The sequence below is a fragment of the Trichoplusia ni genome, chromosome 8 (genome assembly GCF_003590095.1).
Source record: "Trichoplusia ni isolate ovarian cell line Hi5 chromosome 8, tn1, whole genome shotgun sequence".
NCBI classification, from domain to species: Eukaryota; Metazoa; Arthropoda; class Insecta; order Lepidoptera; family Noctuidae; genus Trichoplusia; species Trichoplusia ni.
In genome coordinates, this window is record NC_039485.1 from 8,813,008 (window position 1) to 8,826,502 (window position 13,495).

Genomic DNA, 13,495 nt, shown 5'->3' on the forward strand with positions numbered 1-13,495 from the left:
CCTTTTTATGAAATTGGTCTGGGTGTTGCTTGGACTTCAATAAATTATTGCTTTAAAAATAGTAGTACTACTACTATTTTTAAAGAACACCCAGACCAATTTCATAAAAATGTAAATGTAGTTTAGCGAACATAATATAGATGCATTTGAAATTACCCTAATGTATTATATAATGTATCTGTGTGGAATAGTGATAGAAAAAAAATTGTTAAACATTTTGAAAAAGGTTATGTCATGGTGCTACCATCCTTATCTAGAAATATTTTCTACTAAAAATAGTAGAAATGAAAATCACAGATAGGCAATAGTAACATCTTTTGAAACGCCATTTTTTACGTTACGAGTAACACGAGAATTTGTGATTTGTTGATTAATTTAGATTAATAATCCAACTGCGTCAATAACTACCTATTACATTGCATAAATTGTAATCGGATGTGTGTACTAACTATTTAATTGAGAGTTACAAAGATCAATATCAAGGTAAACAACTTTCTTCTGACCTAACGTTATTGAATTACCTCAGCAATTTAATGTTATTGCGGTGAAACATGTGTTTTTACATTATTAAAGTGTTTAATTGTTTTATTATTAAACAGAAAATCTAATAAGGTTTCGCGAATCAAATAATCGCCTTCTTTAAAACGTCTGCCATCCTTGAGATCAAGTTTTGTTTTTATTAGGAGGGTAAACAAAACAAATTATTAGAACACTCAAGAACTAGTAGGTTATGCACTGATAACCCTCTAGTGAGCAAGTTTATAATAAAGTATAACTTGGTTAATAAAGAATTATCTAATTTACAGGCTTTCAAAATGAGTGATTCACCTGACCAACCTGAGCCTCCAAAGGATGTAAGTTCTTTTTATCCATTCAGCATTTCGTTTCTGTTGTGGGAAATTCCATACCATTACAGAAATGAAGATCAAACCAACAAAAACAATCATACACATCCTTGAATGACTCATCACTCAATACAAAACTAACAATATTGATTGTAATTTATCAATGATTTTAGATTAGATCATATGTTTTGAGGGTAAACAAACAATTTTAAAATTGACAAAAAAATGGCAACTTTATGCCTTCTTCAATTTGGTATTTAACTGCTTAAAATTAAAAAAAAAATTTGTTAAACATACAGAACTATTTGCGCTTCTTGACAACAGTAAAGCATCATTATAATGTACACATTAGAATAATAAAATATTAAATAATTATGCACTCAGTAAAATAATATGAAAAATGTGCACCTTAAAATTAATGATACAATGATATTACATTCTTATCTAATAACTAGCTGTTACCCGCAGGCCGTCTCCTCCCCTCCTGCTACAAGTATCAAAATATGATCCCATTTGAACATTTAATCAGGAAAAACAATCCTATGTGTTAATCCTGGTTATTAACAATCTGTTTTCCAAGTGTTTCATCTAAATCCGTTCAGTGGTTCTTGCTTGAATGAGGAGGAAACATCCATACATTCAAACTTTTGTCATTATAATATTAGTAGGTTTTGTGTTCATGCTCATAGTTGGAAACAAAGTGATGTTTTGTTATATTGCTGCAATACAAATATGAAATAAACATGCACCCCATTCAAAATAATGTTTTATCATGTGATCATAGTCAAGTAGAAACATTATTTTGTTTATTAGTGTGTTTCAGATTGTATCAATTGTCATGATATTGTTACAGCCGAAAGAGTTGGAGAAATTAGAAGAAGCCAAGCTAAAGGCAAAGTTCCCCAATGCTATGTTAGGAAGAGGCCCTGGGGGACACTCTGCTTTTCTACAGAAGAGGCTAGCAAAGGGGGTAAGTAATTTCTTGTATGCAGTGGCTCCCTAATTGTTGCCGAATATGCTAAACATAATGTTATTTAAAACCTAAACATTAACAATCTGATTACCACCAAATTTTCATTTCCTTTTTATTTTATATTTAAACTTCATAATTTTATTTGACAAAATTGTATCATGTAATTGACAAAAGTCTAATATTGTATAATTTCCTTTCAGCAAAAGTTCTTTGACTCTGGTGATTATCAAATGGCAAAGCAGCGGCCGAGCAACCTGTCGGCGCCTTTCAAGGCCCCCGCGGCGCCGGCCAAGCTGCCCACCGGCGACGCCATCCCCACGCCCGAGACCGTGCCTCTGCGCAAGACGTCCATCATTCAGCCCAAGTTCCAGGCGCCCAGCCAGACCTCCTAGCCCACTGTTCCTGCCGTTGACATCAGGCCGTGTCAATAAATAATATTCCAGAGGGCCTTCACAGTGTCGCCTTCTACAATCATTAGCCTTTTCCTAATTAAATGTATGACTTGACATTTTTACATCACAATAATTATCCAATCTTGTGCATTTCATATAGTTATAGAGATAATGATTGTAGTAGGTTTTAGTTTTTGGGGCATATTTTTATTTTGCTAGTAACGCGTCGCACTTACGCATCGCTTTTATTTTTATGGATGTTAACTTACAATATAGTTGCATTATTTTATTTCTCATCACGTAACATTTTTTCCTAGCACCTCAATGGTATTGACATTGTCATTCGTAATTAGTCTGTGTTAAAATTTAAAGAAAACTTTTATAAGAAGAACTGTTATATTGATGTATAATATTAGGTTATAGTGGTTGTGTATCGGGGATGCGTTTTGCGTGTGCATTATGTCCATATAATGTTATCGTCGTATATAGCCGTACTATATCATTAGCCCTAGGCAGTAGGTCTCGACCAGCATGCTCTATGGAAAATTACGATAGTAAAAAAAGCATTAAGAATAGCCTGTCTTTTAAAATAGTTTGTGTGCTGTTTACTCTGTAAGCAATATTCGCTGCGAGTAGCATAAATTAGCACTTAATAGAGTGTAGACTACTCTTGTACTTGCTAATTAGATGAAGGCCACGCAATATTTTAAATAGCAGTCACATTCTGCATAAACCAGTGTTATAATAATATAAGATCACAGCACCCCTAAAGGGGTTTTCAAGGACTTGTTATGGCATTGTTGTTAGAAAAATAATATTCTCAAATAAAAATACCAGTAATTGTTCTAAAACTTAATGTTTCGTTGATTGTATCAAGCATATTCCATAATCATGCCCATTTCTTACTAATTAGTCACTTGTATCTCTAATGATGTACATAGTATATGTCAGATAACATGTCGGGGAAATATATAAGGGTAACATCCATGTTATAGTTTAGAAATAAACATTTAATCATGGTGTATCGATGTATTTACGTAATATAATATCCCATAACGTAACTTTTCAATGTGATGGCAGTAGAGACCCTGTACATATGCCATAGTACTGAGTAAATAAGTGGAAAAGTACATGAATAAGGATTTAAATTAAGGCATTGGAGTTTAGTTCTGCTCTCTAGTGCGCTAACCACGAACAAGAGCATAGAAGCCATTTGTGCAAGGGTTTTATTTTTATAAATGTGTAGCTCATTTGTGCAAATTTTATATTTATAATGTTCAGTACATTGAAGAAGCTTAGAAGTAATATCTAACAGAATCCGTGTTATTGATTTATTACTAAGCTTTTGTAGTGTACCAACTATTACGATTTAATGCAAATAGTTATATCCACGTAATATCGATGTTCGTCTATAAAATAGCATATAAAGCAGTCTTATTGCGTGTCAATAGCCAGGACGTACAAACCACGAAAATGTTCGCACGAGAGTGATATGTGTATGGATTTAAGGAATGTTGAGGGAGATAGCTACTATTAAATTAAAAATAAATTCTTGGTAAAAAAGCATTTGTTTTATTCAGACTGTGCGTGTTTTAGGTAACGTCTATATCGACATAACATAATATTCGAGTAAACAATGTTAACAAAAATGAGATTAAGAATACAATAATAAATGGCACTTGTTAAACAAAAACTTAAATTAACAACCGAGGGTACATCATCCTAACGTCGCTCAACACACTCCTTTGGAATTCCTTGCAGTGCGGCCGATCCTGTCTTGTTAACATATTATTTCCATCTTCATTTATCCATTAGTGTTATATTTGACTGCTCTCTGGAAAGAAAAAAAAGTATAATAAGTTCATGATTTAAATACTCCCATCTATTTGGATAATTGAAAGGAAGGTTAACAATCGTGGTTCATATTTATTCACTAACACCTAAAGTTATTCTCAACTGATATATTTTAGTGGATTTGATTTAGTCCTTTTGTCTCTCTAATGTAAAAGAACAATAGAGTTTATTGTTCTTTTACATTAGAGAGACAAAAGGACACGGCAAGATTGTTAACCTTTCCTAAACCAGCGGAATAGGCATATCGAAATCATTGTGCATATACACAGTACCTGGATTCCAATGCACGTAGTCTGGTGTGGCGGCAGCCTGGTACTCCTGCACGAGGTCGTCTACGACGCCGCGCGACTCGTCGAACTCTTCCAGTGATTCCTTGAACATCGGCTCCTTACGGAACACCTCTAAGAAAGCCTCGCGCTTGCGCAACTTGTCAAACTGCTGCAGGCATCTGTCGAACAACTAAACACGACTATTTGTTAAATTACTTGGAAGAACGAAGTTCATCTCATCCTTATTTTGTGTGTTCCGTAAACAAAAGGGCTAAATGGATAGACAGACTAAGCCATAGTAATTTTCACAGATGTTGATTTACACTATTTTTTTCTTCTAAAAAGCTATGAAATTCGTATTTGTTGGATACCTACACAACAAACATTTGTAACTTGATAATGGTAAGGAACTCTTCGTGCGTTTTTTAACTATTCACAGTTAAGCGCTGATTATTATAATAGGTCACTCCAGTTTGTGAAACTACTAAACTATTACCAGAACAGTAATTTGTGGCATAGTACACTCACGGAAGAGATGTTGGTGTGGTTGGCGAGCAGCAGGCCGGACACCTTGTGCGAGGCGTGCACGTAGGGCGAGCGGCGGGAGAGCGCCACCTGGATGGAGGCGGGCCCCCACGGGATGAAGGCGGCCAGCTTGCGCTCGCGGATGCGCTGCAGCGACTTGTGCACCTGCGACGGGTCCACCTCGCCCTAAGGAACGAAGGATTTCAGATATATACTAGCTGATTCTGTGAACTTCGTGCTGCCGAGCTGATAAGTCATGTTTCTGACCTGACCTCTCTCGATTTTGTGACCTGTTTAGGATATATCTAATGCTCCGAAAATAAAATAAAAGTTTATATTTTAAACTGTAGTATTAATCTATAATTTTCTCCTGTTTGTACCTGGGAAAATTTTAGAAGGAATTAAAAAAAAAAGCACCAAGCTTAGTGGAAACATGCATTTTTACCTGTATAATGTTCAATATTGATATGTAACAGTGTTGGTTCGTTCTATCCGGACTGAGTGACACCATCATGTTCTTTGGTTGGAGTAGCCTCTGCATCACATCGAGGACTGTAGTTTTTCTAATCTTTGGCGCCTGAAATTATGAGTTACTTAATTTAAAATTTCTTTACATAATCATGGTTGTCAAAACAATTGTAGGAACAAACTTTTTCTTTATATATATACAACACCGAAAAATATTGTTTTACATACCCTGGAAAACAAAATTTTATGTTGCATGAAATGTTTGCTTTATAAAACCTTTAGTTAGATCTTAGTATTCTGAGTATTGACAAACTTACAGTATTTAGTTCGTGGTCAGCTGTGAGCGGCGTATACCCGGTCATGAGGAAGTGTAGTCGGGGGGTCGGTATCAGCGGCGCCACTAAGCTGATTAGATCGTTGTTCATGTATGACGGATACCTGTATGCGAAAACATCAATGTATAATATTAGCAAACATCATAAGACTTTTTAGCTTTGTCTAATGTTGCTCAAAAATAAAATTAATGGTTGGTCCAAATAAGTATCACTTGCCGGGTCGACTATCGAATACGTAACGCCAATGCGTATCGGAATGGAGGGCCTCCCCTCCTTAACGATAATCTTTTCATACATACGTGTACAGTCATTGGACACATAAGTATATAGCTGGACCCAAATTCAAATCGCTATATGCATTAACAAACTGAAGAATAAACTTGAAATATACACTAAAATTGTTTCTTTTTAAGTCATACATCTAATTACCTAAGTGTAGCGGTGCTGGCGCTCATGATAGTAGACACGAGGGTGTTGATCTGTGCGAAGGACGGGTTCTGTATGTGCAGACGGTCACTGGCGATGCGGTTGAGTGCAGTATTGTCCAGAACCATCACACAGTCTGCGCTCTCCGTCAGCCGCTTCAGTGTCAGCAGCGAGTTGTAGGGCTGGACAACTACGTCACTGTGAAGTTTTATATTAATCAGGAGGAGGAAGTAAAGTCATGCAATGTTATGCAAAGAAATTTACGACATAATGGGAAATGTGTTCTAACACCGCGAAGGTTTGTTATAGAAAGATGCCCTTAACCAGATAAGGTAAAGTGGTATAAATAACGGCGATTAATTTGAGATCAGTGATTGCATCCTCCTCATCAGCGACTTAAAAAAGTTGCAGATTTGCCTGAAGGTAAGTTTGAAAATAACGGTATTCCACCGACACCTGCTTTTTATCAGTCATCAACGAGCACCACGCGATCTATGATCATTGAACATGCTTCGCTCGTTATACAAGATATTATTGTTTTGCCAAATACGAATATGAACGTATTTAATACGACTGGCGCGAATCTATAAATGTGTAATGCTTTAATTGATTTGCCCGACCATCGCGTGAACACCATTTTTGAAGTTCAATGTCATTTGTTTCAAACAAAGACTCACTTATCTTAACTTAGTTAGTTATCAGAATTAAGAATTAAAGAAATGAAATTTTTTAGTGCTGCTTTTTTTTGTTACATGATTATCTATTTTAGGAGTAAAAACAAATTACTTTATTATAGTTTTTACACCTAGGCTTGGTTAGGCATCATGAGTAGCCCTAGTACACAATAGAAAGAGGACCTCAAACTGCTTACCTTATTTCATCCAAGTTAGGGAAGACACTGTAGGTCTGCACCAGTTTCTTAGGGAACCTGTCTGATAGATGTTCCAGGATGTATGAGCCCATGCCAGAGCCTGTTCCTCCCGCAATAGAGTGGCACAACACAAAACCCTGTGGAGTCATATTAATTATCTCCTTATAATGAAATTATTGACTTATATATGTAAATTTTTAATTTTTAACTTAGATAATATCTATTATATTACATGTTCAATGTAATATCATGTTCGGAATTATTAAAATGAATACAAGAGTAGCTTGCATCAATATATTATGGTCTTATGTCTCCTTCAGAAGCAATAGAAAACATTAAATGCTTTTACTTGTTCAAACCCACTCATTATTTAAAGGATCTGGATCCAATGATATTGAATTAAGCCAATCAAAAAAATGTCCTTGATTGTGACCTTTAATTTTATATTAGTTCAATTCATGTTTTATTGGTTCTTATAATGTTAATGGGTTTAGTAAAAAATATTATTGGATCAAATTGTGATTGTGAGAAAAAGTAATTTTAAGCTAATTTGTACTTTACCTAATAATTAAAAATAATTACCTCCAAATTGTCACTACCGTCAGCTTCCCTGTTAATAATGTCAAAGACTTCTTCATTGAGCTTCTCGCCTTGGGCATACCCAGAAGCCCAGTTGTTACCAGCACCACCACCATGCTTGGACAGGTACACATTCTCAGGATTGTATAACTGAAAAGGAAGGCTTGTTAAGTGCAGAGTCCGGTTAATAATTCAGTTACAGAGATCATTATTGACATGATTCTTTAACTTTAGTAGGCCAACAAACTTGAATATGGAATATGAGAAGACCAAAGGTATGAAACATGAAATAAATAGTGAAGAGATAAATTCCTTCTATGGAGTAATTTCTTTGTTTATAAACAAAATGTCATTTTTATATTGCAAGCAAGTGGGAAGAGCTTCCGACCTTTGCATACGGGGAGTTCATGATGGTGTGTATGACTCGGGGCTCCAGATCCAGCAGCACCGCCCGAGGTATGTAATGATCATCGTCTGCTTGGTAGAAGAATACATCTTTTCGATCAGACCCTGCCGACGCATATTCCTCAAGGATTCCCTCCGGAGAAATCCCATGTTCTATACACAACTGCTTCCAGAACTCGAAACCAACTGTTATTAATTAAACATTATTGTGATTAAATGAGAAACAAATTTAAAATAACTGATAATTTTCATGTTTTTAAAACTCACTTTGATTGCCACATTGGCCGAGCTGCAAAGTTATCATTTCACTAGGCATCTTGAAATTGTTTTCTTTACAATTATATGGTAACTAGCAATATCCTAATCTTCACTTTATTTTTCAAATCAACATAAACAAATCCATGAGCCGCTGTCGCCCATTTAATTAGCAAATACGTTCGCAATCGGCTGACATGAAAATAATTATTGGCTTAGACACTTGTTATTGGATGAAACGAATATTGACATGATTATACACCAATCAATGAAGAGATAATTTGTACTGGTAACAGTGGTAACAGAAAACGGATATGTACTTTTTTACTGCGTTCATTTTCGTCGTGAGAAGTTAAAGTTTAACGTAACAAAAATTATGACATCGATTAAATTAATTTAATAAATCATAAAAGCCCTCAGTAAAATAAACATTAATTTTGTTTTAAAGAAAAATAGATTTCAACAGAGGAAATTAATGGGGCTGTGCACTGAACGCGACATAACTTAAACTTCAATCAGGACGGCTCAAACAACTTAGACGTCAAAGTCGTCAAAGTTTTCGTATAAAGTTTCGTGGAATAAAAAATAATAATTTATTTTCGCAAGTAAAAATAGTAGTAAGAAGTACAAAAACTTTATTTTTACTACATATGCGTTATTTGTAATATTTAAATGCGAATTTCATTCATAAATTTGCTGTAAAGTGCTCAAGGTAGGACCTATGGTCATAGTTGCTGGCCTTCGATTAACATATTTCCCAACTTTGTTGTACACAGCCTACGATGTCAGTAGTTTAATGAATTAATGTCGTGGGTGTGATTTTTATAACCACAAGGTTTTAAACCTTCTATCTCAAAGTGAATTGTAGAATAAAGTCATGAATACTAAGTGCAAACTGTTCTAAAGTTACGGAATATACTTCCGGAGTATCACTTATATAATAAGTTATTTGCATAAATAAATAACGATGACCGCTTGATATTCACTATGAATACATAAATAAAGTTTTTACTTTATTGTTCGCTTTATTAACTCTTGTAATTGATCATTTAGAATTGGATTGGCCCCGAAACTAGGTGCGAGCAATCACAATGCCGCGCAAATTACTCAAGTTCCTCATAGTGTTTGATAACACGTCATTGTTATATTTTCCTGGGCAATTCTTGTCTGGGAAAGTTTTGATGGAATTACAAGATGACACACCTGTGTTAGGTAAGTAATTATTACCTTAAAGTACTTACGCAAATGTCTCCATAGAGATTTGCAATCTTATTGTGTACCTGCTTATGTATGTAGGTGTAATTACTGCGACCTGTGCATCACTTGAGTATTTTGTACAAGACCATTGCTTTTAACATATTTAATTTTATAATCAGGTCATGCATTGAAATACTGAAGTAAAATTTAAAACTACTTAATTTAATGATCATAATAAAGTTTACTTGTAATGATCTTCAACTCTTGTTGGATACAGGTCTGCACTTTCATGTGATTGGGGAGGGTGTGGTGCGAGTTGGCTCAGGAAGGCATGAGAGACTGTTTGACAAAGAGAACTACATAGACTTCAGGATGAGACTGCTGGGAGAACCAGGTAATAGCTGGAGAATTGTTTAACACCTACAATTGAATATTTTATTATTAAATTCTATATACATATACACACCAGAGTGCTAGTCCTAATAAACACTAAACATAAAAATTGGCAATATTAATAGACATTTTATAAACTATCTTTTAAAGTATTGTGTTTAGAAAGCTTTAATTTATTAATAGGTAGTCACATAAACAAATCAAAGCAAACAAAATGTTGTAATAGTCTGTGAGTTATTAACTATACACATATTGCATACATAAAGCATTGTTAATTAATGGTCTACAAACAATTGAACGACAACATGGTATTGTGTAAGCAACTTTGTGTAGAGTTATGTATTCAGTAAATAAAACGTTGGCAACAATTGTCCTATTAGCATACTTAATTTGTCACACTTGGGGCCCTTTGAATGGAACACAGTTAAATCAACAATTGCTATTAGGAGTAGCTCCGCACTCACATGCACGTAAATTTTCATACATAAGGAATATTTACTACTTTCGGAAAAAATACGATTTCCGCAAACACTTTACTTAATAATCGCGTGTTCGTACTCAAGTAAAAATTCGTTACGATAATGGATATCCATTATTAAGAGGTGAACGAAAAGGCTAATTTCAAATTAAGTAGTAATAACACGTTTTTATTTAGGTTAAGGTAGAATATTTACAAACATCATCTTAAACGCAGGTCACGGCACATCGATCCTGTCGCCCGGCATCCACAGCTTCCCATTCAAACTGGGGTTGCCAATGGGGTTGCCCTCCACATTCCTCGGCACTCACGGCTGGGTCCAGTACTACTGTAAGGCAGCACTGAGAGAACCCAACGGACTGACCCACAAGAACCAACAGGTCTTCATAGTAATGAACCCGATCGACCTGAACTTGGAACCACCAGTTTTGGCTGTAAGTAAAAAAAGGAATTGTAGTTTTATACCTATGTAACTAATGAATTACACCAACGCACCACTTATAATGTAGGTCACGTTCAATCAAGCAGGACATCGGAGCAACTATGTATATTTATTCAATCTTTAATGGTCTGTGGGTTCTTATAAACTGTTCTCATTTCCGATATATCGCGGAATAGTCCTCATTATTGACAACTAGGCATGTATTAGTATCTTTAAAACTCAACAACGAATCGCGATAGAAGCATCTGCGTTATATCTGGTGATGGCGACGGAGCGTATCTATTGATGCGGGTTTGTTTGTATGAACTCATCCGCGACATGTCGGATCGGCCTCGAGCACTACGTGTGGTGTTGCAGCAACAGTTCGAGTGCAGCGTGGAGCACCGGCTGGGCGTGGGCTGCGTGGGCGGCGGCGCCGTGGCCTGCGGCGTGGCGCTGGACCGCGGCGCCTACGTGCCCGGCGAGAGCATCGTGCTCTGTGCCACGCTCACCAACAACTCGCGGACCACCATCAAAGCCACGCGGGCGGCGCTCACTGAGGTACACACACACACACACATCACATACACACACACACACACACATCACACCCTCACACACATACGCATAAATACGTGTGACGTTTTGTTTTTCACCTTTCCATCAATATAAGGTTTTTTTCACCTTTGTCTTGCAGACGATCCAGTATTCGGCCCACGGCAAGGTTGCAGCGAAGGAGGTCCGTGAGCTAGCAGTCCTGTCGCACGGCAAGACGCGCGCGGGCCACACGGACACGTGGCGCGGCGAGCTGCTGTACGTGCCGCCGCTGCCGCCCACCAACCTGCGCGGCTGCCATCTCATCTCCGTGCACTACGACGTCTTTGTGAGTAATCTGCCCAGGCCGGGCCCATACCAATAGTCGCGCTCTATTCTACACCGTATTACATTATGATTCGAACCCTTTCAACTAAAGCCTGAGAATAAATCAAACAGAATGCTTTATCTTTAGACCTTGTGGACAACTCATACCCGTACACTTTTTATTTTGCCATTCTTTACTTTACGAAGTTTAACATGAAGGCGTGACCAGAATATTTTTTTATATTCCAGTTTATAATCGAGCCAAAGAGTTTAGAGAAGGAGGTGAAGCTGCAGCTGCCGATCCTAATAGGAACCTATCCATTCCGGGAGGAGGGCGAGGAGCCGTCCCCGCCCACCCACTACCCCAGTACACTGCCCATCTTCCGCGCCTGGCTACACGACAAGCCCGCACACTGACACAAGCACACACACACGCATGTACTTATGTTAACACCACATAACGCTTCACAAACGGACTGTCAACACGCACACACATATAGCAAGAGTATGTATAGTCATTGACAAATAAATTATGTATGCAAACATTGCAAACGAAAAACGACTTCCACTTTCAAAGCAAGGTTTTACCAATGTTTGCCTGATACCGTTTTCAGTGATACATCCTTATTCGTATAAGAACACGGTTCAGAATAAAATGAACTATGTTTTGACACTCCGTTTGTACTTTTGAAAATACAGGTTAATATATCGCGCTATTCAGCAAAGTTGAAAAACTATTATTATTATTGAGAAACTCAATTATACTCATGGCACAGAGGTTCTTAATAAGTAAAATATATTGTATAGGCATTAACTAAGAAGTTTTTTGTAGCTATTGCGATATGTACCTCCCACACAAACACACAACACACTGCATTTTTATAATTAAGACTCGTAGTGCCAATTACTTCGGGACTGAATCATGGAGTTTGTGAGTACATACTTGACTTAAGGTAACTAGCCAGCCTTAGATAAACATTTCTTACCGTATTCACTGACTGAGCACCTCAATAAAAGACGGTAAAAGCATTATAGAATAAGACCAGAATATACGAATTTAGAAAATGGTCACTTTGACATAAGAACGAGAATTACTCAGTACTAAGAATTTTACGTGCTAAACAACGAACATTTCGGCACAGTGAATTACTACATACTAACTGTATAAGTATCTAAGGCAGCTTATTATAATACGTGTATTGTAAGAAAAGTTATTGCATTCGCTAGATTTGTATAGACATATCAGTAAGCAAATACAGAAAGAATGATAATACATTTAAAAATTGTACTTAAAGTTTATATGAACGGCTTTTGTCGTTTACGAAAAAGTCGACGCTTAGCGATATCATACGAATTACATTTTTTTTTATTGGAAAGACTGTAGTACAATGTGGGTATTGGCAGAAGTAATTAATATTAATACGGAGACAAGCAAAATAACAAAAAAATATACACTGCCGTAAATTTAGAAATAATATTTTTTTATTAACTGATACTAAATATAAATCAGTCAGTAATCTTATAACTGAGGTATTAAATTAATATTTAAACTTATATTACAACCGCCGAAAGGTATAATAAGCGTATTATCCCGAATGCCGAGAGAATTGTTTTTTAATGTTGTATTCTTGTAAGGAGTTTCGGAGAAAGGAATCTCAAGTTGTATGACTTGCACAATTTAACTCAGAATTCAGTTGGACTACTATAATTAGTGCCATTTTATCTTCATAATAATTGTTAAAATTGAATCTGATGTGTAGTTTAATTCCTATTGTCTAGACGTTTGGTAACAATGTATATGTACTAATGGAAATGTATATAACTAACCTGTGATATACCGATCCGTCCATTTAATGTAATTTTATACTTATTATATTTTTATAAATATTTACCTATTACTACATATTTTGTTTTATTTATACCTGAAAATAATACTTTTTATCAGAAT

General features: G+C 36.1%; 3 protein-coding genes across 3 annotated transcripts; 2 read left to right on the top strand and 1 right to left on the bottom strand.

Annotated features, from left to right (window-relative positions):
* Nucleotides 1-300: 300 nt before the first annotated feature.
* Nucleotides 301-3,684, top strand: LOC113497043 (cAMP-regulated phosphoprotein 19). Its single transcript, XM_026876478.1, has 4 exons — nt 301-483; nt 807-854; nt 1,699-1,815; nt 2,019-3,684. The coding sequence occupies exons 2-4, from the start codon at nt 816-818 to the stop codon at nt 2,208-2,210; spliced, it is 348 nt and encodes a 115-aa protein (XP_026732279.1). The 5' UTR covers nt 301-483; nt 807-815; the 3' UTR covers nt 2,211-3,684.
* A 75-nt stretch (nt 3,685-3,759) lies between these two features.
* Nucleotides 3,760-8,380, bottom strand: LOC113497039 (tubulin gamma-1 chain-like). Its single transcript, XM_026876475.1, has 10 exons — nt 8,210-8,380; nt 7,926-8,128; nt 7,541-7,687; nt 6,959-7,095; nt 6,091-6,285; nt 5,644-5,764; nt 5,304-5,435; nt 4,862-5,044; nt 4,337-4,523; nt 3,760-4,044 (listed from the first exon to the last, which is right to left on the bottom strand). The coding sequence occupies exons 1-10, from the start codon at nt 8,256-8,258 to the stop codon at nt 4,028-4,030; spliced, it is 1,371 nt and encodes a 456-aa protein (XP_026732276.1). The 5' UTR covers nt 8,259-8,380; the 3' UTR covers nt 3,760-4,027.
* A 301-nt stretch (nt 8,381-8,681) lies between these two features.
* Nucleotides 8,682-13,448, top strand: LOC113497041 (arrestin domain-containing protein 4). The gene is made up of 7 exons (XM_026876477.1): nt 8,682-8,909; nt 9,251-9,409; nt 9,672-9,788; nt 10,482-10,699; nt 11,065-11,247; nt 11,384-11,569; nt 11,797-13,448. Exons 2-7 carry the CDS (start codon nt 9,289-9,291, stop codon nt 11,962-11,964), a joined length of 993 nt encoding a protein of 330 aa, XP_026732278.1. The 5' UTR covers nt 8,682-8,909; nt 9,251-9,288; the 3' UTR covers nt 11,965-13,448.
* The last annotated feature ends 47 nt before the right edge of the window (nt 13,449-13,495 follow it).